This window comes from Pipra filicauda, unplaced genomic scaffold (genome assembly GCF_003945595.2).
Source record: "Pipra filicauda isolate LSUMZ 115617 unplaced genomic scaffold, ASM394559v2 scaffold416_size611912_pilon, whole genome shotgun sequence".
NCBI classification, from domain to species: Eukaryota; Metazoa; Chordata; class Aves; order Passeriformes; family Pipridae; genus Pipra; species Pipra filicauda.
Genome location: NW_024104550.1, coordinates 520,319 through 546,031, shown reverse-complemented (window position 1 = coordinate 546,031; position 25,713 = coordinate 520,319). Strand labels below are relative to the sequence as shown.

At 46.3% G+C, this 25,713-nt stretch overlaps 1 protein-coding gene across 1 annotated transcript in view; it reads right to left on the bottom strand.

Annotated features, from left to right (window-relative positions):
- Positions 1-25,044, bottom strand: part of CBL (Cbl proto-oncogene) — a 30,451-nt gene extending 5,407 nt beyond the window's left edge. Inside the window, exons 1-11 of the mRNA XM_027734501.2 lie at positions 24,786-25,044; positions 18,476-18,723; positions 8,548-8,694; positions 7,175-7,331; positions 5,556-5,677; positions 4,961-5,098; positions 4,317-4,404; positions 3,800-3,931; positions 3,228-3,431; positions 1,724-1,855; positions 719-1,081 (exon numbers count right to left, since the gene is read on the bottom strand). Coding sequence (XP_027590302.1) covers positions 719-1,081; positions 1,724-1,855; positions 3,228-3,431; positions 3,800-3,931; positions 4,317-4,404; positions 4,961-5,098; positions 5,556-5,677; positions 7,175-7,331; positions 8,548-8,694; positions 18,476-18,723; positions 24,786-24,932 — 1,878 coding nt within the window. The 5' untranslated portion in view covers positions 24,933-25,044. The remainder of the gene's footprint in view (positions 1-718; positions 1,082-1,723; positions 1,856-3,227; positions 3,432-3,799; positions 3,932-4,316; positions 4,405-4,960; positions 5,099-5,555; positions 5,678-7,174; positions 7,332-8,547; positions 8,695-18,475; positions 18,724-24,785) is intronic.
- Positions 25,045-25,713: the final 669 nt, after the last annotated feature.

Below are 25,713 nucleotides of genomic sequence, written 5' to 3'. Positions count from 1 at the left end.
ACAGTTTTCCCTCAGTGAGGACACAAGCAGGGACTTTCCTGCAGGAGGAACTTCCCATCTTTTGAGATTCCAATGGCCTTGGCAAATTCAGCTGAAACAGGCCAAAAATGGGGGACAAGAGGAAAAGGATGTAGACAAGCACACACACAGGCAGACAGGATGGCAACTGTGCAAGTGTCATTTTCTTAGACAATCTGGCTAAAAACGTCCTTGCTTTCTATTTTAGAGAGCTGGAGATATTTAAAGGAAAAATTAAGGAAATGGAATCGAGGAAAGCAAAACTGCCTGCAATTTTTTTTTGAGAACAATAGAGACTCCTCAGCTCCACTGGTAACAGTGCCCAGTGCATTAACAGATCCAAACTAAACTCAGATTTTACTGTGTTCAATCCATCACAGCTACTTTGTGCATGCTTTTCAGGGCTCAAAAACCAGCAGAGTAAATCAGGCTTTTTCAGCACACCAGCTCCCAATGGAAAGCATTCCCAGCCTTCCAAAACTGAAAGGGGAACAGTGATCATGCATCTGAAACTGGCACTTCAGCCTTGCCCCCAAGAGGCACGAAAGCACTTCCCTAAGAAGTCCCCCCTTGCCTGGCATCCACCAGTCCCTTTCCATCTCTCCCCTGGCACAGGATCACACCGTTCAGCGTGAGCAGAGGGCACCTTGGAAGGCTGATTTTCTCACAGATCACCCCCAGCTCCGCCAGGTCTACTCACCCCCGGGTTGTCCAGGCTGAGGGTGCTCCCGAGCCGGTGGCTGTCAGCCCTGGAGTCCATCTGGGAGGGCAGGGAGAAGGGAAGCGAGTGCCTGTTGGACAGTTCTCTCCCAGCCCAGGGGTCCCCGGGGCTCACGGCCACAGGGGGGGCTTTGGGGATGGGTCTGGATGGCCACAGGTCCCCCTGACGGTTGGAGGGCACCGGGGGGGGTTTGTCCCCCGGGGTGCAGGGCAGGGGTCTCCTCTGAGGGCGCCCCTCGTTCCCCAGGGAATGCGGCCGGTCCGGAGGCGGCGGCGGGGGGAGGTCTCGGAGCGTGGGGGGGATTGGCAGAGGTTTGTCCTTGTGGAGAGCACCAGGGGCGGCCTGCAGGGCACAAAAATGCAAGAGATTGCTTAACACAGGTAGGCCCAGCCATAAAAGATAAACGGGAGGGAGAGTTTTGGTTTGTTTTTTTTTTTTTATCTGTTTTTTACAAGGAGTTATCTCAGGGGATGTGGAGATATGTCCACACCTTCTCCACAGGCTCCAAGAGATAACACAGCAACTACGTGCACTACACCCCAAACAGCCCAGATTCTTTCTCTTGGAGGAGAACAAGAGCTCACAGCAGTATTAGATGGGATTCCAAACAAAGCCTACCAAATCATTAAAAAAGCGATTCAGTTGTGGGTTATTTATACAAGTTAGCAGCCAGCAGTCAGCAATGAATATTCTTAAAAATAGATCTTTTCTTCTGCCTGGACTTTCATAATTTCATTACTTCATCCAAACCAGATGAAGAACTGCTGCTGTATCTCAACAAGGAATAAACAAACGCCACCAAGATCATCCTGCTGCCTCCTGCTGATCAAGCACAAAGCCAGTTCACTCCTCCCACCCACACACATTTAATTCTTTAGTTCTTTATCTGAATAAAAAGCTCGATGGAAAAAAATCGTGAAGAAAAGTTCTTTATGCTGGTTCTCCCTGAAAATCAGAGCTGAAAGGGTAAAAGGTGTGTTTGACCTTGGAAGTGGTGCCAGGACTGGAAGCCCCGGGGGGGTTGGACACTCGCTGCTGCAGGAGATCCAGGCGTGGTGGCACGGGAGGAAGGGCAGCCTGTGGAGCCACGGAGAAGGGAGAGGGAGGACGCTCCACCTGAGACAGGGAAGAATGGGAAAATCAACAGATGACTCGATGCAGCAGAGCCCCTTTCCTCTAGAGAGGCTTTAAATCTCTGTGACTCAGACTGGCTGCAATATTGATGACAAATCACTCTGTGATAAACAATTATACTGCTGGTAATGAAGGCAGTGTCACAGGACAGGCAGCAAGCCCTGAAAACACACACTTAGCAACACAAGCCAAGCTGTTTGGTTGGAGTAACAAATCTGCCTGAGCAGGAACAAGCTGCTTTTGGACACCAGAGGGCACAAGCTGCTGCAAAACCTGCTGTCACTGTGCAAACTGCCTCAACTACAGTGTCAGGGCTGGTGCAGCAATCACCCCATCTTTGTCCCTAGAAAGGTGTTTTTCCACCCAACAAATCCAAACAGTGCCTCTTCTTCTCTTTATTTTCTCTTTTTACAAGCAAAGCTTGTGCTTTCTAACTTTGAAAAGCTTTACACAGGTTTGGACTCACTAATGCCAACACAGTACCATCCTACTCCACACCCTGACAGGATGTCTCACCAAGGAAATTGCTTTGCTTCCCCAAGATATGTATAAATAAACTACCCCCAGGAATAGTGTTTAGTACATTACTTCACAGAGTGAAAGATAAAGACAAATAAGACTACAGGTAAACCAGAGCAAAATATTCTTTCTGACCAGAAAAGGCAGCTTATTTTATTTGATTCAACTATTAAAAATTAGCCAAATTCAAACCCACTTCCCTATGCAGTAAAACAGTGCAAGAGCAGTGATGAGATTTTAGGAAAAAGCCACACAGGGATCCCTAAAAAATGTCTGCCTTATACACAGCTCCTGGAGGGAAGCAGCACTAATGGCAGAGGTATCACACCTTTATTATGTACACTTATCAGGCAGCATAAAAAAAGCTGACAGTCAAATTGACTTCCTCAGCAAAACAGCCTGTCCTCTACCCTGTTTAGTCATCAGGACCTTGGGAAGGCTGTGCCTGCCTGGTTGTACTCACCACTGGGGAAAACTGGAGGGATTTGTGCTGATCTGGGTGAACTCTGGCTGGTAAATCAAAGGCAGCGTGGCCAACACGCAGAGGAGTGTTACAAACCTACACCTGCCATTCCCACAGGTCAGGCCAGCCCTTCTCACCCTTCCAGGGATTCTTTCAATACACAAGAGATCAAAGGATTCCAAGTGTTTAATAAAACTGACAGCGTGAACTTAACTCACCAAACTGAACCTAAATCCCTGTTTTCCATAATGAGTAGGATCTTTTCCCTTTATAAGGTTTGACGACCCTCACAGGCACAAATCACTAAAACCACAGGAAACTGGTGGGCAAATGCACTGCCAGGCCTTCTGTCACCCACTGCAGGGACCTTACTTTGGTACCAGCCAGCTCCTTCATCATGAAGAGGGAATCATCAGCCTTGTCATCCTCATCATCATCGTAACTGGGGGAGGGAGTTCCTTCTGCCCCTTGCCGGGATAATCCTCCTCCTCCCCTGGGGTCGAAGGGATCCACCACGATGGGCTCCGTGCCCTTGATCTCACAGCGGCAGAAAGGACAACCCTGGCCCTCTGATTCCTGCAGGGAAGAGAAGGCATCTCTCACAGCACCATTGGCATGCAGGGATTAAACACGTGGTTAACACACAGTGAGCTTTAAACCTGCTTTTTGGCAGGTACCTTCCAACTGACAGGGAGACAAAGGCAAACTGTGCTACGAACACAGAGTATTTTCTCCCTGAAGCAGAAAAACGGCTTTTTAGCAAGTTCTCACACTTCTTGCCTATTCCAGATTAAGCATCTAAACTGCTTCTGATGCACTGATATTACTGAACTGTCAGCTCCAGTCCTCAGTTCTGCTGTTTTATCTCCATACCTGCAGGAAACCGCCCAGTTTGGAGTGTGAGAGAGCCAGGAGCTTCCCTGAGAGCAGAGGGGATGCCTTACCTGCCACGCCGTGAGGCAGGACGTGCACATCAGGTGGCCACAAGGTTCAATCTTCACGTCCTTGTCGTTCTCAGCACAGATTTTACACAGCTGGAAGGTGGAGCCCATCTCACAGTACAGCTCATATTGTTCCTTAGGGAAAGACAGACAGACACGGGTGATGCCATGAAATAAAAAGGAGAACAGAAATCTGCAAAGATTTTACTGTCATTTTATGTATCAAGCTCTGAAGAAAGTGGACTTCAAATTATCTCAGTTTTTCACTTAAGTGTCCCAAGGAAAGCAAGGCTCAAGACATGCTGAATGGCACAAAAGCATCAATACTTGGCAGAACACTCTAAAAATAAACCCTTTAAATATGTCTTTGCCCATCCCTACCATTCAAAGATTTCTGTAATTCCTGTAAAATACAGAGGCCTTAAAAACAAACTTGGGAATGCCAAGTATGACAGAATTGTGGAAATAGCTAAATGAGGCTAGAAACTGGGAGTTTGATGGGATAGAACATTTTACTCACCTGTGTAACTTTAATGTGGTCCTGAGGTGTGGGCTCACACAAGCCAGTCAAGTCAGGATTCTGATTCCGGCCATCAGGAAATAAATAACTGGAAGTAGTTGGGAAAAAAAAAGCTCTCTCTCTATATGTGCATGTACACACATGCATAAGTACACACACACAGAAATCAGGTACATTTTGGGGATGGTGAAGGAAAGAAAGGATGAAGGTGAGAAGTGAGGGATGGGAATTCAAGGTATTCTGAATTCAGAAGGTTTTGGAAGAATCTGATGATCCAAAAAAACCCAAATATGTTATTCTTAAAAATAAAAAGAAGTTCGTTGTCCCTCCTGGCAGCAATTTTTATTTTAAACAGGATGTTATGGTCCCAGACTATTCTTCTTAAATCATCCTACATAATATATATATAATAATAATTGCAATATCAAGAATAAGAAAACTGATGCCATAATATCAGTGGCTGTTGCTCAAATTAAAGGCTTGACTAATGACAAGGGAAACACTGCTGCACATTTACCACCTGCCACTGCAGAGGGCAGCAAAGACAACTGTGCCAAAATAGCTCAATATACGAATTATTCCACTGGCAGCAATGGGACCACTCCCAGTTGAACTGAGGTGTGAATTTTGACAAAGGTACTTACAAGCCTTCCCTGAAGCCATCGATCAGTGCTTGAAAAAGGGGTTTGTTGTGGGGGATGGTCTGCAGGATGTTCCCATCTGCAGTGACGTAGCCGATGGCCCACTGCCCCAGGCGGGTGCAGCTCAGCCGGAAAATGTAACTGAGGAAAGGGGAAGAAACTTCAGCTTGCAGCAAACAGAAGAGATTCAATGTCAAGCAGGCAGCCTTTGGGCCTGGCTGTCTCCAGACAGCAAATAAAAATCAGGAATAACTTGATGATTTATACCAGCTTTTCTCAGCTGACCCCCAGGCAGATCAAAGGGGAACTTTGCAACGTGATACGAGGCGAGAAAAGCATCCAGGTGACATTAAACCCAGAGCAGGACAAGTTAACATCCTTAAAATCATTTGTTTGACGTTAACTTTAAAAAACCCAACAAACACCAAAACCCACAAGCAGACTAGACAAGGTTTCCATTTCTAAAAGCAGCACAGAAGTGACCATATAACCCCCCAAAACGACCCCGTGGCCCTTCCTGCCCAGCCAGGAGTGTCAGCTCAGCAGGGGCAGTGATCAGTGGTGTCAGTGAGAACCATCCAAAACACTGAGCACGAACCTGCCAGGTTTGTGAATGAATTTCTGCAGCCTGGCCTTCACCTCGTCATAGGTCAGGAATGCCATATAACCAGGGTGAGTCACTGCCAGGCTGTTCCAGTTCCTGAGCAAGGACGACCACGGCTGTGGGAGCAACACAGAAAGAGATTAACCACTCACTCCTGAGAGGTGTCAACACACACAACAGCCCTTCATCAAAGGGGTCAGTGCTTCAGCTGTAGGAATGGGCTTCGTCTTCCACCACAAATCCAACAGAGGAACCAAAACATCCATTCCCATGCAGCACTGAGCGTTTGGGTTCTTCTCTTGTTGGTGATAAAACCATTTCTCTTGTTGGTGATAAAACCATCACCTAAGACAGACCTTGATCAAAACTTCTTTAATAAACGCTAAGGGAGAAGGCCCTGAGGTCCCAGCTCAGGAACAGCTATCAACTGGGCTGCTTCTGCAGAGACAGTGACTCATTCCTGAGACAGGGATAAAGTCAAGGGTTTAATGAGGTGATGCACAGCACCAGAAACCACGGAGTAGTCTGATCTCCAACACTTCCTAAATGGCCTCAGGACAGTGACCTCTCCTCTTTGTCTCAGTTTCACTGTCTGTAACTTGTGACTGTTCCTCAACCACCCAACCTCACCGGGGTGTGGCAAGGATTGCTGGCTAGTCTGAGATCTGAATAAATAAGCCAGCACACACATGTTAAATATCCCTTAAAATAATACCCCAAAAGTCACAATAACAATTTGAAAGCTCTCAATCTTAAGAAGGACTTGGGTGTGTAAATCTCATCCGATTTTTCTGAATTTTTTAACTTGCCCACAAGAAGGTATCAGCACTGCCTAAGAACTTTGCATCTCTTGGAATTTGCAGCAACTCTTGACTTGTTCTCTATGTACAATAGCTGGAAAAAGTACTGAATGAGATCAGCTACATTGCAACACCAAACATGGGAATTTTTCATCTAGACATATCTTAATTACAACCCACCCTATCACATGGGAAAAGGCAAGTCAGAGCCAAAGAAGTAAGTGATTGTTCTTCTAAATACCCAGTTGTACCATCAGAAGCTGCGTTTTTTAATTTAGCACTACTAAAGACTCTGGGTTAGAATTTTACCTCCTATTAATATCACTTCAGTGAGATTTCACCCAGCACAGACGTGGCCACAACATCCTGGCTGTGTCAGTTCAAAAGAGAGGAAGCCCAAATTTCCATGCTAATGCTCCATCCTGAACAACCTCCCCCCCCCCATATGGAAAATAAATCTGACAAGGAAGAGAAAGACAAGGGAAGACAAGAGTGATAAACTAAGCTTCACATTTCCTGGCTTGCAGGAGATGTGTCAGAACTCCAGGCTCAAAGTGACCTTTGAAAGGGAAAACCTGATTCATGGCAGGATACTGAATGTGCAGTATATATTTAGATAATTTTTTTCTTCTACAACCACGAATATCACACACTTTTACTGCAACATGGGATCCTAAGTATTACTAAAGCTGTTTAAGGGATGAAGGGCAAGACAACCAAATCCCATGCAGTATAAACAATGTCATTTTAGTGCATAAAACAGGCTGGAAAAAAAAAAAAGAGTTTAACCTGAAGCAGTGAGACAGTTCTTACCTGAAAAAGTCGTGTGAAGATATCAAATTCAAACACTGAAATGTAGTCATTGCAGGTCAGGTCAATGGTTGACTTGAGGGCCATGGCTTCCAGCCCTGAGCTGATGGGATGCACCTCGTGCAAGGCCTGGCGGAAGCTTTTCCAGGGAACGATGGTCCTGGGGAAAACCAACATTGGGATATGTCTGAAAACCACCCCCATGGACACACCTAGACATTCTTTTGGTGAGTATCCAGCTCAGGAGGTTTATTTATTCATGTCACACAAGCACAGATTTCTTGGTGCTGCAGGAAATCAGCAGCCAAAGGAACTTCAGGCAATTTTCGCTGCACGTGCAAAATTTTGGAGTCAGAAGTCCAGCCCTGCTTCCTCCTTTCCCTTTTCCCACCACAGCATCACTTGATGATAATTTCACAGTGCTGCAGCTGGTACAGAAGGAGTTAACAGTAGGCCTTATAGCAGAGGTCTAGATGGTTTAAAAAAAAAAAGAAAAAAAGCTCCAAACAATTCTCTAAAGAAGGATTAACTGGAGAAGTGAGATAATCAGAAGCCAAAGCAGAGGCTTCTGTTTAAAGGAATATTTTCCTTCTTTTAATATATCAAGTGGAATAGAAACATAGAAAGAAGATGCCTCACTTCAGACAACTCTGTTATTCATGAGTAAATACATTATGGCTTTTTGTTCTGACAGCTACTAATTAAACTCTTTAGGTGAAGTACCTCAGTTCCCTTAGTTTGAAAGCAGTACCAAATCTATTAATTTTAATCCTCAAATGTTGCTGTGAACACCTCTGTGGTTCATTCAGTCAGTGTTTTATTAGATACAAAAGCTAAAGCTGACATTTCAACAGTTTTCACACAAATCCACATTGCACTTCACCTTCCCCTTCACTCCACCTCAAAGCCATTCTGCAAACAGAAGTTCAGGAAAAAAGGTGACCAAGTGCTTGGAAACACTAATTGGAGGGAGGATGAAAAGGAAGGATAACTAATATTTGGGAGCATGGTAACTTTTGGAAGAAGAAAGCAGATTATTTTGCATAGTTTGTGGAGCTTACTTACAAGTTAAGGAATTAAATCAAGGAGAGGAAGATTTAAGCTGAATAATCAAGGGAAACTGTGACAGTAAGTGGGAAAAGTGGGGAAAGAGTCATCATTTAAAACCAGACAGGACAAAAATCCGGGAAATGTAATGTGGGAACAACCCCTTATCTCACCCCAGAGAGGAACCAAATGACCAGCAGGTCTCTCCCATTGTTCATTTTAACCTGACAAAGCCCTTCCTCAATGTCAAAACAGAATTCAGAAAAGTACATTGTGCTGTGTGCAAATCGTTCCCACATCCATATTTTTAAGCACAGTTAGAAACTTACTTTTCCCCAAAAGCCTTCCTCCAGAATTCTGCAGCATCTGCCTTGGTGATCCGGAACGTGTCTCCCTGGAAGAGGCCACTTGGGAAGATCCCTTTGAGCTCTGCCAGCATGTGGCTGAAGATCAGGGACAGCTTTGTCAGGTTCCGCCTGCAAAGGACCACAAAGCCAAACATTTCTTTCAAAAAGGTGCAGTTTCTCACTCTGAACACAGCAGAAACAGTATTTATTGCGGCTCAAGAATGATCCCAGCATGGAAAATTTCTTACTTGGGACCACCTTCCAAGTGTTCCCCCAGCATTCAGAACATCCAACACATGGGACTTATCAGCAGAGTTTGTAAAGACATTTTCCACAATGCCAAACTCTGCATAATGTCTTTAAGGAGGGCAGGTTATTTCCAAGGCAAAAATCCTCCCGTGGAAATACAGTCACCGAAAATGTGCAGAGCCAGTATTCAGACCTCACCCTGTTGAGTATTGAAGACAAAAACCCATCAGACTCCCTTGCTCTTGGGTTTGAAAATAAAACTACTACTGCCTTGGACCACCACTGTCTTGGGCAAAATAAAACTACCTGCCCAAAATAAAACTACTGCTGTCTTTGCTGCCCAGCAAATTTGGGTACCATCAGCCAAGCCCATGATTTCTGACCCTGAACAAGTGCACGGTTTAAACAAAACACTGAACACTGCAGGAAGCCAAGGAATATTCCCCTGTCCACTTGTTTATCCCTTCTGCCCAAGAGCCTTCTGGCTTAGCTGAGCTTCAGGAAGTGTCTGCACTCAGCACATCAGTTCACCAGAGAAGTTAAGAGCTTCCTGAGGCTTAAGGATGGCTAAACAAAGGATTTCACACACACACACATGGAAGGGCTCTGTTTCCAAAAACATTTCTGACAGCTGAACATTTTGAATTCTCAAGGTTATCGTAATTTTTTACAAATATTCAGCCGTAGCTGTAGGCAAATAACAGGCAAAACACAGGAAGTGAACATAAAGAGCAGCAAATTGCAGAACACTTTATGTCAGTAACAAGCTTTTACAGCAACTGGTTACCGAGCCTGTGCTAAAAGCACAAATATTTACTTTCCTTTATTTTAACAAGTTATATATTTGTAAATTTATACAGACCAAATAAATGCCTGCAATTGGAGTGAACATTTTTACTGGCACAGCGAAGTTTACTGATGATTGTAGTTTATTTTTAGTAACATCAGAACTGTCCTTATCTCCACTGCTTCAACTGAAGTGAGTGTGCTCCCAGAAAAGGGTGATATGTTCAAAGGAGAGCAGAGATTCCCAAATATTTTCAGCCACAGATTTCCATGTTTCTTACAGACTGTGATGGCCTTTTTTTCAAACTTTTAGCTAACAGGGTAATCAACACAAATGCTGTCACCAAGAGCTGCACCAGAGGTGTGCCAAGCACAGTTTGGGAAGCACTAAATCCCGGTGCTGGGAATTCAAACACCTGGTATGACATGCACTGCTGAAAATGGTACCCAGGGACCACAGGCCACATCAGCCAGCTCTTCTCAGAGTGTGCAACCAGCTGAAGGCAACACCTGTGCCAGCTTCAGAGAAGTTTCTGTTCCGTGGGTATGCCCAAAGGCAGAGCACGGCTGAGGTGGGATTTCACAGCCCTCAGGGCTTTCCCACATGCAGGCAAAGCACTCAGATCGTTATTGGCAGAGTTAATGAATCAAGTGAAAGCTTAAAAAGCCAAATGTTTTTCCACTGTGTACAGTAACCAGCTATTTTACTGAGGAGCACCTGCAGTGCCAGCATGGAGGCATTAGTCCTTTGGCACCAAAAGTTAACTGAGAATTGGTTCTGTAACAACCCCAGAGCCTGCTGAGCTGCAGTTAATGCCTGTAAAATCCTGCTGCCTTAACACTGACAAGGTCCCAGAGATTTGGGGAACCAAAACCAGCATGAAGCAAGAGGGTTCCTTCGGTTGCCCCGTGCTGGCTCCCCAGGGCTGTGGGCTGAGCAGGACTGTTCCTCCCTCCTCCCTCCTCTGCTGGGCTTCTGCTACTTCCTTCCTGCTTCGGGACTGGCTTTGCTCCACACATCTCTGTGGAACAGGAGAGGTCGAGCAGACACTTCCATTTGCCCCCCAAGGCCAGCCCCAGCTGGGCTTTCTGCTGCTGTTGCCTCCCCCTGACCCAGAGGGAATTTTTCTTCCCCATCTTCCTGGATTTTTCCACCATACAGCCTCAGTGTTGCAAAACCACTAAGGGCAGAGGATGGTTTAATCAGCGTTGTCTCCCTCATTTCAATTAATTCACATTACAAAGCCCCACAGCACCTAATGTGCTTCGTGACTAAATGGCTTTTCACCTCAAGGCCATGTTAATGTGGCACTGCCATTTCTGCCACTGCCAGCTACCATTTTTTCTCATTTCCTTCCAGTATTTCTCACCCCCTTCACAGCCAAGCAGCTGCCACGGGATAATTTTGTTCCTCCTGATTTAGTCACAATATTGTGCTCACTTGCCATAATTTGACGTGCACATACTGCTGTGCCTGTGAAGTTGGTTCTGCTGGAGGAATGCTACAAACAGGGCTGTGCAGAGGAATTCAGAGCTGGAACACAAGACAACCAACCTCAAAACGCTTCCCTTCTCTGTAATTAAAGTGCTTATTTCTTATTCTTACACACTTACGTTGAGGTGACAGGGTCAGCTCCCACTAGAGGTAAGTGCAAGCTTCAGTATTTATGAAAAAACAAACCACAAACCCCAAAACCACAGTTTTTTTTCCTATAACTACATCTTACAATTTTCTAGTGTGAAGATTTAAGAGCTAGAAAAAAAGTGAGTTCAAAAACCCACCCCAACAGTTCTTAACGACTCTGCAACAAGCAAAATGCACCTTTGGAAACCACAAAGGTGTGGGGTTCTCACATCACACGTGTTTTTCAGATGAACTGTGCACCAGGGCACGAGCAGCTCAACCCCATTTCAGCAGATGGTTTGATGTGCCTGGTTTCAAAAAAAAAAAAAGAATAACTCTGTCTCCTATCACACTCCCACATCAGCAACAAGTTTTCTGCGTGTTCCTCGTGTTCAGACAAACCTCCAGTTAATGCTTATAAGCACCCAGTGGAAACTGAGGTGATCCCAAGATGTCTTTTGTGACTCTGGGGCAGTTTCAGTGTCCTCCACACGCAGTAATCAGATTTAAAAATAGAAACAGCGGAACTATTTTCAACAAAACTTGCAACACAGGAAGTGAATGAAATTCCACTTAACTATTACTGGCTCAACAGAAGGCACTTTGCAGAGCTCTGCTCTGTAACACTCACAGGATTGCCTCAGGACAACTAAGAGAGCAGGCTAACTTTAAATGAATTGCCTGTACTACAGAATTTGAGACCATCAGCTAATTCCTTTCAGTGCCTTGGATATTACAGGACAGAGAGCTTCGGGTATTACAGGGCAGAAATATCACACAAATACACCTTTCCTCACTCCCTTCTGAATCCTGACATTTTTCAGCTAACATAATATATATTTAAACACCTTGAGGTCTGTGAGCAGGGCTTGGCAACGAGTTCAAAGTGTCACAGAAACCACCCCAAAAACTCTGGCACACCCGTATTTTTATGCAAGTGGCTGTGACTGATCTGAAGCAGAAAGGACAAGAGGCCACTGTGCTGACCAGGAGGATCAAACCTACTGACCTTTAAAGGATCTGGACTTGTTATTCTAGGCACAAATATTTTTAACAAGCTACATTTCTTCCAGTGTTAAGAAGCTAAAAAAAAAAAATCCACTTCTGAAATTTAAATATTATAGGAAACTCTTTAAAGAGAAGAATACATTTGCTATGATTAATGGTCTTTAAAAAGTTCAACATAGCGGACTGATAAGATAAAGGATAAACCTCTCAGGTAACAGATTAATTCTTTTATTAATTCTTTTACCAAATTCAAGGGACTACACAGCAAACTTACTGTTCAGGACACTCCTCATTATACTTATATTTGGGCTCTCTGCACTGGGATCAAAATTTATACTTCAGGGGCTATTTGCTATAGTTAAAGAGAAAAACAGAGCACAAAAGCCCTGTTTCCAAATCAAGGAAGACTCCAAATCTCAAACTTAATCTTCAGCCACTTCAAAACTGTGCTGGGTATCAAGGGGGAATGGCCTTAAACTGATGGAGGGCAGGCTCAGATTAGATATTAAGAAGTTGAAATCCAAAAACACAAATCCAAAAGGCATCTCAGCCCTTAACACACAAGCCAAACACCCAAGAGACACGATTCAGTTGCCAAGTAGCAGCAACAGATTTTTGCCAACATCAAAAAAAAAAAAAATCTATCCACATCTCAAATGATAATCACTACAAGCTAACTAATGTGCTTGCAATTCCACCCACAGCAGCAAGTCCACAGAGTTAGTCTTCCATAAAACTCTACAATTTTATAGGCTCTGAGAGCAAAGAAGAATAAAAACCTTACTTCCTTATTATGCAATAATCTGAAAGCTTACATTTGTCCATAAATTGATTTTCAAGACTAGACAGAAAGAAAACTGTAATAAATGCAAGCTTAGATCCAATTATGCTAAGTGTTACTTAAGTTCCAAAACTATCACCTAAACTGCAATTTAAAGCCAAATTAAAAAGAAATAATTCACATTCCTCTCTCCAACAACATTTACATGATAATGAATTTCTTCTTGGGTAATAAGCAGTTAGTTAGTGTTCATATGCTGGAGCCTGGCAAGGAAACCTTTCTTGTGGGCAGCTTTGGAGCCTGTTCTTTTCTTTAAGATGTTCTAATTTAAATGCAGATGTAGACTTCACACTAGTGGGTTTTGTTTAAAAAAAAAGTCTTGCTGTATTAGAAGGAAGTGGCAGAAAGAGGACTCGCACGCACCATTTGAGTCCCACATTTCACACTGTATCTCCTCTTCCCTGGGCAGGAATGTGTGCAAGAGCTCTAAAATATGAGATTAGAGCACCAACCCCCCCTCCCCAAGAGACTTTTTCTGGTTCATGTTTTAGCACAAGTGTTTTCCAACTTTTTCCTCTTTAAATTCCAACCTTTTTTTTTTTTTCCTTTCTTCCCCAAGTCATTCTTCATGCACTTCCTTCCCCTTCAGAGATATGTATGGTCATTTCCAGTAGACATTAAATACTGGTGGCTTTTTCCTGTGCAAATTAGTAAGTCTTTGGAGCTGGAGAAGCAAATTAAATCCTGCTGAGCCAGCATCCCGTAAGGCTGTTGTCAAAAGAACAACAATTAAATATGGAGCAGCTCCCCAAAGCTTTATTTCACCTCCCTGTTCTATGGAAAGGGTTTATGATATTCCCTGACTCCTCTACAGACACGATTGTTTTGTTAACTGGGTTTGTTAACAGTTTGCTTCCCAAAGCTGAACCAGAAAAATAACTTGTGCTATTCCTTAAACACCCAGTTCACATCCTGAGTAATTCTTTCTCCTCAGCCCTCCACCTCCCATAACTGTGTTCTGATATGGAAACATTTGAGTGGTTGGATTTTACATAGAAAATAAACTCTCTGAATTTCCCCCCCCTTAACAGGCTGTTTTAAAATAATTAGTATATTTGATTCTTTAGTGAAAAACAGACTCTTCAGCCTAATTCATCCTTTCCCAGGTCACAGACAATCCCACTGATCAACAAGCTATTTTTCAGCGCTGCCATGCCAGGTATAATCCATTTACACAACTGCAAAACCACTGGTGCAATAAGTAATTTATGTAGTGGGGGAAGCTGACGAATGGCAGCTCCTCTGTGCAAGCAAGAGGGCTGAGAAAAAAAACCTTTCTGCAATGGAAAGGAAAAAAAATAGTCCAAGGCAACCACTGAGCCTCCAAATGAAACCGAAATCGAGAGCTCAGGCATGGTCAGAGCAGTGGTATCAGCATGGGTGGCACTGCCAAGCAATGGAACCATCACACTGCAGGGAAAAAATACATATGTTTAACCAGATTTTTGTTATTACCACTAGTTAAAAAGTAAACTCAAGAAACTCATCATATTTACCGGTTCAGAGAAGTCATTGGAGTATTTACCACTGGATAAAAAAGGAACCACAGCTCTGGAAATATGTATAGCCCCAAGAATTCCTGCTAATTACTGCACTCAGCCAACCAATTATTGGATGACTTGCCTTTACATGGGACAAAATATCCAAAATTATTAACTCTGGAAATGCTATTTGATTCCAAGACCAAAGCCTGCAGGTGTTACTGGCAGCTGTCAAAACTCAGAGGAGTAACACAGTTATCTCCACAAAAATCCACTCACAAGTCACCAAGTCCAATCTGATCTACTTGCTAAAATTCAGTATTTAAACAGTAACTAGGAGCTGCTACTTGTACTTATTAGTCAGGAAGTGCACACACACGGAGCTTTAAAAGCACCCTCAGCAGCATTAATTTTTAAACAGATATGGAAGTGAGCTAAAGCAGAATTTAAACAGCATCTTGAAAGCTCTCCTAATAAAACAAGAGAGTTCTCTTCACAAAAATCGCAGCAGGAGCTCACTCGAGAGAGGAACAACTATGGTTAATTTATATATACACAGAAAAAAAACCCCTCTACATCAAACCCACAGCTCTCCAGAGCCAGAAAAGCCACTGCAGAGCTAAGAAAAGAAAGGAAGGCATTGAGTGTTCCAGCGCTGGTCGGGTGGTGTTACCACAGAGGAGGTGACACGGGACAGCCACGTTCATCTGAACAGCCCAAACCTGGAGGGAGAAACTCCCCCGCTTTTGTGAGCACAGCCAGGGCTCCCAGCAGCCTTTCCAAACCCTGCTCACAGCACTTAGAATCAGAGAATCAGCTGGGCTGGAAGGGACCTCCGAGATCATCAAGTCCAACTCTTGATCCAACCCCGCTGTGGTTCCCAGCCCATGGCACTGATGCCACATCCAGTCTGTCCTTAAACACCTCCAGGGATGGAGAATCCACCACTTCCCTGGGTAGCCCATTCCAATGGCTGAGCACCCTCTCTGCAAAGAAATTCTTTCTAATATCCAACCTAAACCTCCCCTGGCACAGCTTCAGACCCAGCCCTCTTGCCTGGGAAAAGAGACCAACCCCCCCTGGCTCCCCCCTCCTGTCAGGGAGTTGCAGAGAGTGAGGAGGTCTCCCCTGAGCCTCCTCTTCTCCAGGCTGAGCCCCCCCAGCTCCCTCAACCTCTCCTCACAGCACTTGTGCTCCAGTCCCTTCCCCAGCCTTGTTGCTCTTCTCTGGACCTGCTCCAGCCCCTCCATGTCCTTCCTGAGCTGAGGGCCCAGAACTGGACACAGCACTCCAGGGGTGGCCTCACCAGCGCTCAGTCCAGGGGCAGAATCCCTTCCCTGCTCCTGTTGGCCACCCTGTTCCTGAGCCAGGCCAGGATCCATTGGCCTTCTTGGCCACCTGGGCACACTCTGGCTCATGTTCAGCTCCCTGTCAATCCAAACCCCCAGGTCCCTCTCTGCCTGGCTGCTCTCCAGCCCCTCTGTCCCCAGCCTGTAGCACTGCTCTCTTCTGCTCCTCTGCTGCAGCCTGGGAGGAGAACAAACCCCTCCGTGCCTTCTCTTTTCAAACCCCCCTTGAAACGCTCAGGACATGACTTATTTTGTACTTCTGCATTTGAAAGCCCAAGGAACGTCCTTATTATGCTCCTCCACGTGCCCTAAACACAAGCACAACACTGCACCAAACATCTTGCAGCTCTTCACTCAGAAAGCAGCACCAGCACCTCCAAGACCTGGTGAATCTCCCCAGCTCTGCTCCAGTCTGCCTCACAGCACACTGGAGAACCCCTAAAAATGTTTGCTCTTTGTGTATTTACCTCTCAGTTTGGAAATAATAAGACTAGAGGGTTGATGCTCAAGTGATGAAGACAATTCTGGTCCTAAAATCTAAGAGAGGTTTCATTTTTCATTACTGGTCTGTTTGCTGGGAGCAAACACCTGCACAGCTTCCACACTGCTTATGCAAATGTCAAAACAGTGCATTTGCTCTGCATCAAGAGACGTTTGGGGGAGGAAAATAAGAGCACACACAACAGGAGGCAAAATGAATGCTAAGTCTGGAAGGCAGGAAGAAAGAAGCTTCAAGAACAACGGGGAAAAAAGGGTCACAAAAAGTCAAGTCAACGTGATCATTAGATTTTAAAGTCCTCTTCTCAAAACACTGCAGACTAACAGCCATAAACTTGCATGAAATCAAGAGAAAATCCCATTTTTTACATATACAATATATATACACACACACATATATACACACTGACATGAGTCCATTCCCCATGAATACCAGATTCAGGTTATATTTGTTTGCTTTGCAGACTCCTGACAATCCTCCCACACTTGGAATATTTGAATTCATTAATTCTTACAAAAATTAGTGTTTTCTTCCACTCCTAGCAAGGTGAGAAAATTTAAGTTTCTTCACCTCAAATTATTATATACATTTTAAATCTATAAGTGCAGTTATAGAAAAAATGAATGTAACTCAATTTCAGATATAACAAATAGCACTAAAGAGATCAGGTTCCATGAGCTCATCCAACCAGGAAAGTCTGACACTGGAAGTGCAGCATTTAACAAAATCCCCCAAATCCCAAAGGCCCATTCTTTGTGCAAATCTCTTTTGGACTGGTACACAGCTCATATGCACTGACTGCTGTAACCTCCTTGTTTTCCATGACAAATGAAAGAACTGAGAAGGTTCCCATGCTCCTGACCAGGAAAAGGCTCTCTGGCATTACCCATTTAGGACAAAACAGCAACTGCTGCTTCCTGGGCTGACTGGAGGAGCAAAGGAAGATGCAGTGAGAGCAATCAGGATGTGATGCTGTTTTTATGCCTGTGTTTACAAGTCTCACCACAGTTCCTTCCCTGGTAAGCTGTTTACTCATAAATGGGACAATTAGCAATCCCCCAGGGACTCCCATCCCTGCTGTGAGAACACCAGCCCACACTGCAATCCTCTGTCTGACTTCACATCTGTCAATCTGCATTTCCCTCCCTCCCTTTACTCAATTAGTCGGAATACAAACCAACCAGGATGATAAACTCTCTGGAATTGTTTCTCTCTGCTTCTCTTTGGAACTGGAGGTGGGATTTTGGCTTTGGGACTGACACAGCCATCATTTACCCATCAGATGTTCCAGATTTGTGACAGGCAGATCACAATACACACACACAGAGGCAGCAACAACCCAGAAAGAAACTTTTCATTTCTTAATTCATTCTTCCATGCAGTGGGTAACAATTCAAACAGCATTAGCAATGCCTTCTGGAGACACTATCACAGGCTCTGCTTGGAGCTCAACATGACAGAATATGCTACACAGAGTTCAATATTAAACCAGAAACATGTGCCAGCACTTCTCCCCCCTCCAGTAATTCAAGCAAGCAGTTGCCAGGGCGTTAACCACATTCTCCCCAGGGCAATTATGTTCAGCCACTGGGTGGTTTTTACTCTTTTTTTCCACCTTTTTTTTAATTCAGCATCTACTTCTATTCAGCATCTACTTCAAAATCCTAAAATGAGTTTAGAGTTACAAATGTATGCCTTGTATATCTCTGTCTGTCAGACCTGCTGCCAACAGCCACACAAATGTGTAAGGTTAACCTTCTCCAGAGCTTTATCCTAATCTTAAATCATCTCTTCTTTCCGTAATGCTGGATGAAGAAACACTTTTTCTACAGTGCAGTGCTCATTAAATTCAAATGTTTTTGTTCAAGAGAGCCTTATATTCAGATGCAACTGCAGTTTCTACCTCCACCTATCCTTTCCAGTAAGTGCTGCTCACCTTGAAGACATCCCTTGATCTCAGCTCTGCCTTTGTACAAAAGGAAAGACGAGGTGACAAGTGATCTCCCTTAAACATGAAGCATCCAACCTATTTAGTTTCTACAAGGAATTTTTGGAACCATTTCTCTGCATTACCTAGGCTGGGAGTTCTCCTCATACATCCTTTCCTTCCCTTCCTTGAAGAGGCTGATGGTCTGCTTGGTTTTCTTCATCAGGTTCTCCATGAACACCCGGAAATACTCGTTCTCCCCCAGGGTCTCCATCTTGCCCTCGTAGCGGGACAGGATGGTCCTCAGGTGCTGGTAGGTGTCAGGCAGCAGGTCCAGGATGTAGGGTGGGCTGTTCTTCAGGGCCAGCTTGGGGTTCTGACACAAACGCACCACCTGCGCTCAGGGGAGAAAACACCCTTTTGAAATCAAGTGACCAGGAGCTTAAACACAAGTCAGCATCAAAAGTCTGAAATGTTCGCCCTCAAACCGCGTTTCTTGGTCAAGTCCAGACAGAATCACGGAATCATTTGGGTTGGAAAAGATCTCCAAGACCACCCAGGCCAACTTGTGACCCATCAGCCCCTTGTCCCCCAGCCCAGAGCACTGAGTGCCACGTCCAGTCCTTCCTTGGACACCTCCAGGGATGGGGACTCCACCACCTCCCTGGGCAGCCCCTGCCAATGTTTGACAACTCCTTCCTTGAAGAAATTCCTCCTGATGTCCAACCTGACCCTCCCTTGGCACAAATTGAGCCCGTTTCCTCTCATCCTGTCCCTTGTTCTCTGGGAGCAGAGCCCAGTTTCCCCCTGGCTACAACCTCCTTTCAGGTAGTTTTAGAGGGTGATAAAGTCTCCCCTGAACCCCCTTTTCTCCAGGCTATTTTCTCCAGACAGTCAGCCCAGCCACCATAAAAGACTCCAATTTCTGGACTGAAGAGCCTCTGGACTGATGAAACTCATGACAATAAATTTCTGTGGCAGGGGAGGATAAAGGAAGCCACTTCACCCCCGTCACAGCCCAAATTTTCCATTGCCTAAACTGAGAGAATAATAGGGAGAGCTGATGGCAAAGCAGCAAACTGAAAAATTAAGCAGTGCACTTTCAGTTATAAAAAGGGTTGAAATTAGAGATGTGAGGTCAGTTTTAGATCAAGCTTATAAGAACCAGCAGCTGGGATAGTTTTAGTGGCTAACAATTCTATGTTCTGTGATTTACAGTAAACTTGGGAGGAAGCACAGCACAAAATGTAGTTACAGTTTCCTATTCTTTGCTATAATGAATGTTAAACAGGTCTAAACTCAGGACACTGCCAGGTATGAGGGAACTGCAGGTATCATACAACACAAAACTGAAGTGCAGTGGATAGGAAAAGGCAAAAGAAGAATTTAACATCCTTTTGCAGCACATCATTTCCACAAAACCTTGTGAAACCTTCAAGAGGAATTGAGCAGTTCCCTACAGCGGATATTTAAATACCTACTTCACTTAAACACTGATGGTAAACAGAGTCAGTTCTTCTGAAAGCAGCGTTTCTGCATTTAACTGTGTGTGCAAAAAGCAACCTGGTGAAGTGACATCTCCAATTCTACCTGACTTGCAGCAGTGCCCCTAACAAGAGCTGACTGAGAAAGGTTCCATTTCAGCCCAGAGAAAGGCACACAGTGTACCAAAAGCTCCAACAGGAAAAAAAAAATCAAACTGCCATTGAAAAAAATCACATGCCTAAAAAAGCCTCTGCAAGAATACATGGGGGAAAAAACAAACCACCAAACTTTCCCCTCCATTTTGCAGAGGCTGCCAAGGATTAGGAGGTCTAGATAAGGAGATGGATGGCCAGACAGCTGACTGAGTCAATTGATGCTGATGCCTCAACTGCTGCTTCCTTGGAGCCTGTGAACATTGTACAATGAACCATATCAACAAATTGAGTCAACACATTTGTCCCCTGGAAAAAAAAAAAAAGTAGTTTCACTCTGCAGCATGAATAGGTTCTAAATATGCTCCTCAGACACAGCTGAGTTGTGCTCTGGGGTAGCAAAACCTTTTTCTTCAGCAGAAATTGTTTATTCCACAGTGGGTTTAAAACCTTAACAAACACAGTCAGCTCTTAGGAGGAAGCCACATTAAGCAAGCAAACAAGTCAGAGTATGCACTTCCCTCAGCCATCTGAGAGAGCAATTTGGCTGCTACCCTTTGAAAATACCCAGCCCTGGAAGCAGCAAACCCGCTGTACTTCAGTCATGTAACGGGCTTTGATACCAATCAGAACAGTTTCCCCACAGCAGAAGCAAGTTCTGCAAACTGCTCCTTCTCAGAGCCCCCAGCAAACACTTCCCGAGACGTGACTCGCAAAGATCCCTCCAACAGTTACCAGAAAGGTCGAAACTGCTGCTATTTTATTATCAAATCAGCTTCTTTATTTACCAAGCAGAGCAGAATTAGCTAAGATAAGCAGCTGAACAACGCTGCACGACTGGGAACTGCTGCCTCTTGAGCAAACTTGGTGGTTTTATAACACAACAGCACCAAAAGCAGTCGCGTTTGGCTTCTTTCTCTACGTGTGCACTTGCAGCATCGTGACAGAGCCCAAAGGAATGTTCCCAGCCCTGGGAACAGCTGCCCCTCAGCAGCCACCCAGCTTTCCACAGGGACCAGCAACGTGGAAGGAAATGGAGCAAAAAGCAGCAAATATTTTCTACTAGGTGTGATGGCAGCAAAGAGAAGCAATCCCTGCTTTTAAATTATCAGCCCAACGCATCCAAGTTTGCCTGGCTTATGCTTTGTTCTCTCAGGAACAAGCCTTTTGGGGTTTTTAGACGTGCCAATAAAGCAGTGCAAGCTTAGCATTAACATTCTAAGAGGTGTAGCCTTTTCAAACCCTAAAATTGAAATTATCTGCTCAATTTTCCAAACTCGAGAGCAGAAAATAATAAAAAAAAAAAAACAAAACAGTTTCCCCAACTCAGTTTTGAAGAAAGAATCTTCAAAACAGGAGGAAAAACAATCTCATCTAGGTCTTGGAGGCCTGGAATTGAATGTTTCCCTTCAAGAACCTGCAGCTTGCCTTGACTGATTCCTGGAATTGAGTCCCAGGCCTGACAAGCATCCAGGTGCTGCTGTCCCAGGTAAGATTTTCCCTTCCAGGCAGCTCTGAAAATTCGTTTTTCCCTTCTTTTAACAGCTGAATGACTGACTTTACTGAAATCACACCTCATTCCAGCTTAAGCCAACAGCAAAACAAAACCTACTCAAACATCTCTTATCTCCTGCTGAACTTGTGTCTGGCCTCTCTTCCACTTCCAGTGAAGGTGACCTGCAGTGGCACTTCTCTATAGCAGTTCTAGGAACTGAATGGCATCAGAAAGCTGTTTAGAGAAGCTTTATCTCAGAGTTCCTCTTCCTCCTCCGTGTATTCTGTCATTCCTCTGCTCCCTCCCTTCCACCTCATGACTAACCCACCTATTCCTCAAATTCCACCCACAGCAACCAACTCCAGTGGGCTGCACTTAATCACTGCTCTGCAGAGAAGTGCATAAATACCACCTCATTGAGCTGAAGGTGAACATCCACAGGGATGGAAAGGGCTATTTTATGTCCACGGGGCCACGTGGAGCTGTGGGAGGAATGGTTAATGCTGAGAAAAAAAGTCAGGACTTCAAATGAAAGAATCTGAAAGACATAAAATACGTCAGGCAGCTTATGGAGAACATTACAGGGGAAATATTTGGACAAGAATCAACTTGCATAGGAAATTCATCAGTCACATCCCAGAGCAGAGATGCACAAATGCTTTGACAACCCCAGCTAATTATGCAGGCTGACAAACGAGGCCGTGAGTGCAGTGTACACACACAGACACAGCACGCAGCTCTGCAAGGCACAAACATCATCTATTAAACATGCACACCAGGGGGGTTTTATATCTGCACCTGTAATTCCAGAAACCTAACCCATTTGCAACACCTTCCATTCACTTAGCCCTTCTCACCACGAGCTTTACTGGTAATTTGCTACCCCACTAAAAAGAGTTTGAATTCAGAGGTGTTCTCCTGAGCGTGCCTAAGTACAGCTGGGGTCTAACTGAAATCTGAAAGGCTTTTCACAGCCAAATCTTTCCTCCTGTACAAATCACACTGAACAACTAACTCTTTAAGACTTTAAGCCTCCATCTAAGGGCTTTTGGAGGCTGCCTACGAGTAAAACTGGAGTCAGGTCACGTTTAAAAGAGGTTGGTTTAACTTGTGACAAATACAGCAGCAGCCTTTTCTGTCAGTGGAGAGGGGACAACAACAACAAAGCTCTGAAGCCGTGAAATATCCCCCCAAAATCCCACTGCCTTTCAAAATGCCAAGGCAATCAGCTGTTTTTTTTTCAGGCCCACCTTTTCCTCTGAACAGGTTATGAGGTCAAAGACAGGCTGACATTCATACCCATATATTCTGTATATGAAGATGTGCATTCTCACAAGTTGCATGTGCAAGTTAAACCTATTCAGGACCCTGTTTCCACGCTCAAACTCCCTTTCCCACATTAGCACTTGTGCTTGCCCTCAATGGCACTTTCTCAAAAGGCTTTTTTCCTCATCCCAGTCTCGCTGTAGGTGATCAAAGCTCATCACAGGCACAGCAAGGCACAACCATAAACCCTGTCTTTTGTGGAGTCAGCCAACACAAAGTGATCTCTTGGCATGAATATAATTTCATACAGCCTTTAAAGAAGTCATTTGCTCTGCCTGCTTTTAGCACTTACTGCAGGAGGCTCAGACACTGCATGGATAAACAATGCAGGGAGAAGAGAGGGAAAGGAGGAAATGCATAAGCCTGCAGGGCAACTGGATGAGGGATCCCATCAGCCCTGCCTGCTGGGAAGAAGGTGGCCAGGTGACACTCCTCAAGGACTGTGGGTGAGCCTTACTCTGAACCCAGTGCCATAAAACACACTGCAACGTGTCAAGCCCAGCCTTGATCTCAGGGCTGCACAGCAACATCAGAGGATCAGCCAAAATCCTGCAAAAAATGTCACATTTTTGTTTCATGCCCACTTCTGTGCACCCACACTCACTCACTGGGCCATTCCCTGAGATCTCCCCAGGGTTTCCTAAAACACTGGATTTACCAGCACACCTAGCCAGGCCAGGGAACCAAATGCCACATCCCCTCACACCACCAGGCCAAAAGGTCTGGTGTCCTGCCCCCGGCAACAGCCACTTCCTGGCGTTTTAAAAGGAGGAGGAGGAGGAGGAGGGGAGAGGCTTAATGACCCCAGAGAGCTGTGCCCCTCCTAAAGGTGTGGGACTGGAAAGAAAGGCCTTTCCCATTCCCACACCACAAGTTGTTCGTTGTTTATATTACATTTCATGCTCCTTTTGTCTGTGTAACTATGTGTATTTATTGTAGAGGGTTTATTTCATGTTTTACTTCCCAGATTTAAGGGAAAGGTTTCGCCCTGAGCTCAGCAACGTGTCCCTGTCCATTCGGAAAAGAACAGCCTGACCTGCCCCAAAGCAGGTGCTCAGCTCCACCACCCAGGCTCTGTCACAGGCCCAGGCTCACCTTCCAACCAGCAAATCCCGGGATTTCTCCCTTGTGCAGTTACACACAGGCAGGACCTGCTGCTGACACCACCTGCAGCTCCCCACCAGGTCCCACCCATTCCCAGCACCACCAGCGCCCAGCCCAGCACCTACAGGATTATCATGGGATACCCTGAGGTGGAAAAGACCCATGAGGAGCACCCAGTCCAACCCCTGGCCCTGCACAGGACACCCCAACAATCCCACCCTGTGCCTGAGATCGCTGTCCAAACGCTCCTGGAGCTCTGGCAGCCCCGGGGAAGCACAAACCCCGGACCCCCTTGAGCAGGTCTGCATCCCCCAACCCAAATCACCCTCTCTTCCTCTAACCTGTTCCCCCCACAGCCCACCCTTGCAGAGTTGCTGATCTCCTTCCCACCTTGGCATCCCACTCCCATCCTGCCTCTGGGATGTCCTCCACTCCTCACCTCTCCATCAGCTCCCACGTGGAATCATGGAATGGTTTGGCTTGGAAGGGACCCTAAAGCTCATCTCTACCCGCTGCCATGGGCAGAGGCACCTTCCACTAGACCAGGTTGCTCCAAACCAAGTCCAGCCTGGTTTTAAACACTTCCAGGGATGGGGCAGCCACAACTTCTCTGGGAAAGCCATTCCAGGGCCTCTCCACCCTCGCAGTGAGGAATTTCTTCCCAATACCCCGTTTAACCCTCCTCTCTGTCAGTGTGAACCACTCCCTGTGTCCTGTCACCCCATGCTCCCTACATCCTTCCCCCCCAAAGCGCTGCACCCCACTCTGTGCCCGCACACCTCTGACCCCCCAGATCTCTCCTCCCAGCCCCAAACCCCTCTCTCCCCGAACTCCAGGCTCATCCCAGACCCCCGAGCCCCAGCTTTACCCCACGCCACCTCACCCCCCTCCCACCTTATCCATGAGCTTCCAGCACTTCTCCACCATCTTCTTGTCCACGGCGCCGGGCTGGTGCGGCCCGAGGTGGTGGTGGTGCGGCTGGAACGCGTCCTTCATCAGCCCGATCAGCCCGCCGGGGCCTTTCTTCAGCGGCGCCGACATGGGGGACACCCGCACCCGGCCCCCCGTGCCGGGGGGGCCCGTCCGGCACGGCGGCCGCGGCCCTGCAGGGGCCGGTGCGGAGGGCGCTGGGGCCGGGCCGGGCCGGGCAGGGCGGCGGCGGCGGCCGTGGGCGGTGGCGGCGCCCGGTTCCCGCCGAGGCCCCGCCCTCCTCCCCGCCGCCGATTGGCCGATCTCCCCCCCGCGCGCCCGGGAACGCCCCCCGGGCTGGGGAGGAGCGGGCGGTGATTGGTTGGGAAAAAGGGAGCATGCGCGATGCGGCGGGCTGAGGGCGGCGCGGCCGCCATGGTTGGTGAGGGCGGGGCGGGGCGGGGCGCGGTCGCCATGGCAACGCGGGGGCCGCGCCGGTCCCGCTGCCCCCCCCCGGGATGGAGCTTTCGCATCCCTTCCCTTCCCGGTTGCGAAACAGGGGCGCTTCCCCTTTCTCCAGAGGCCGCCTTCCCTTTTCTAAGAACGCGCCCGGACGCGGGGAAGAGGGATGTGCCCGGGGGGGGGCGGGAGCGAGACCAGCCGCGGGGAGCTGAACCGGCATCCCCATGGGATGGGATGGGATGGGAACAGGGGCAGAGGAAAGCAGAGCCCACCAGGGGCTGCATCGCTGTCACCGGCATCCCCATGGGATGGGACGGGACGGGATGGGATGGGACGGGAACAGGGGCAGGGGAAGGCAGAGCCCACACGGGGATGCGTCCCTGACATCAGCATCCCACGGGAGCAGGAGCAGGGCACTGAGAGCAACAAGAGGAACAGGGAGAGAAAAGAG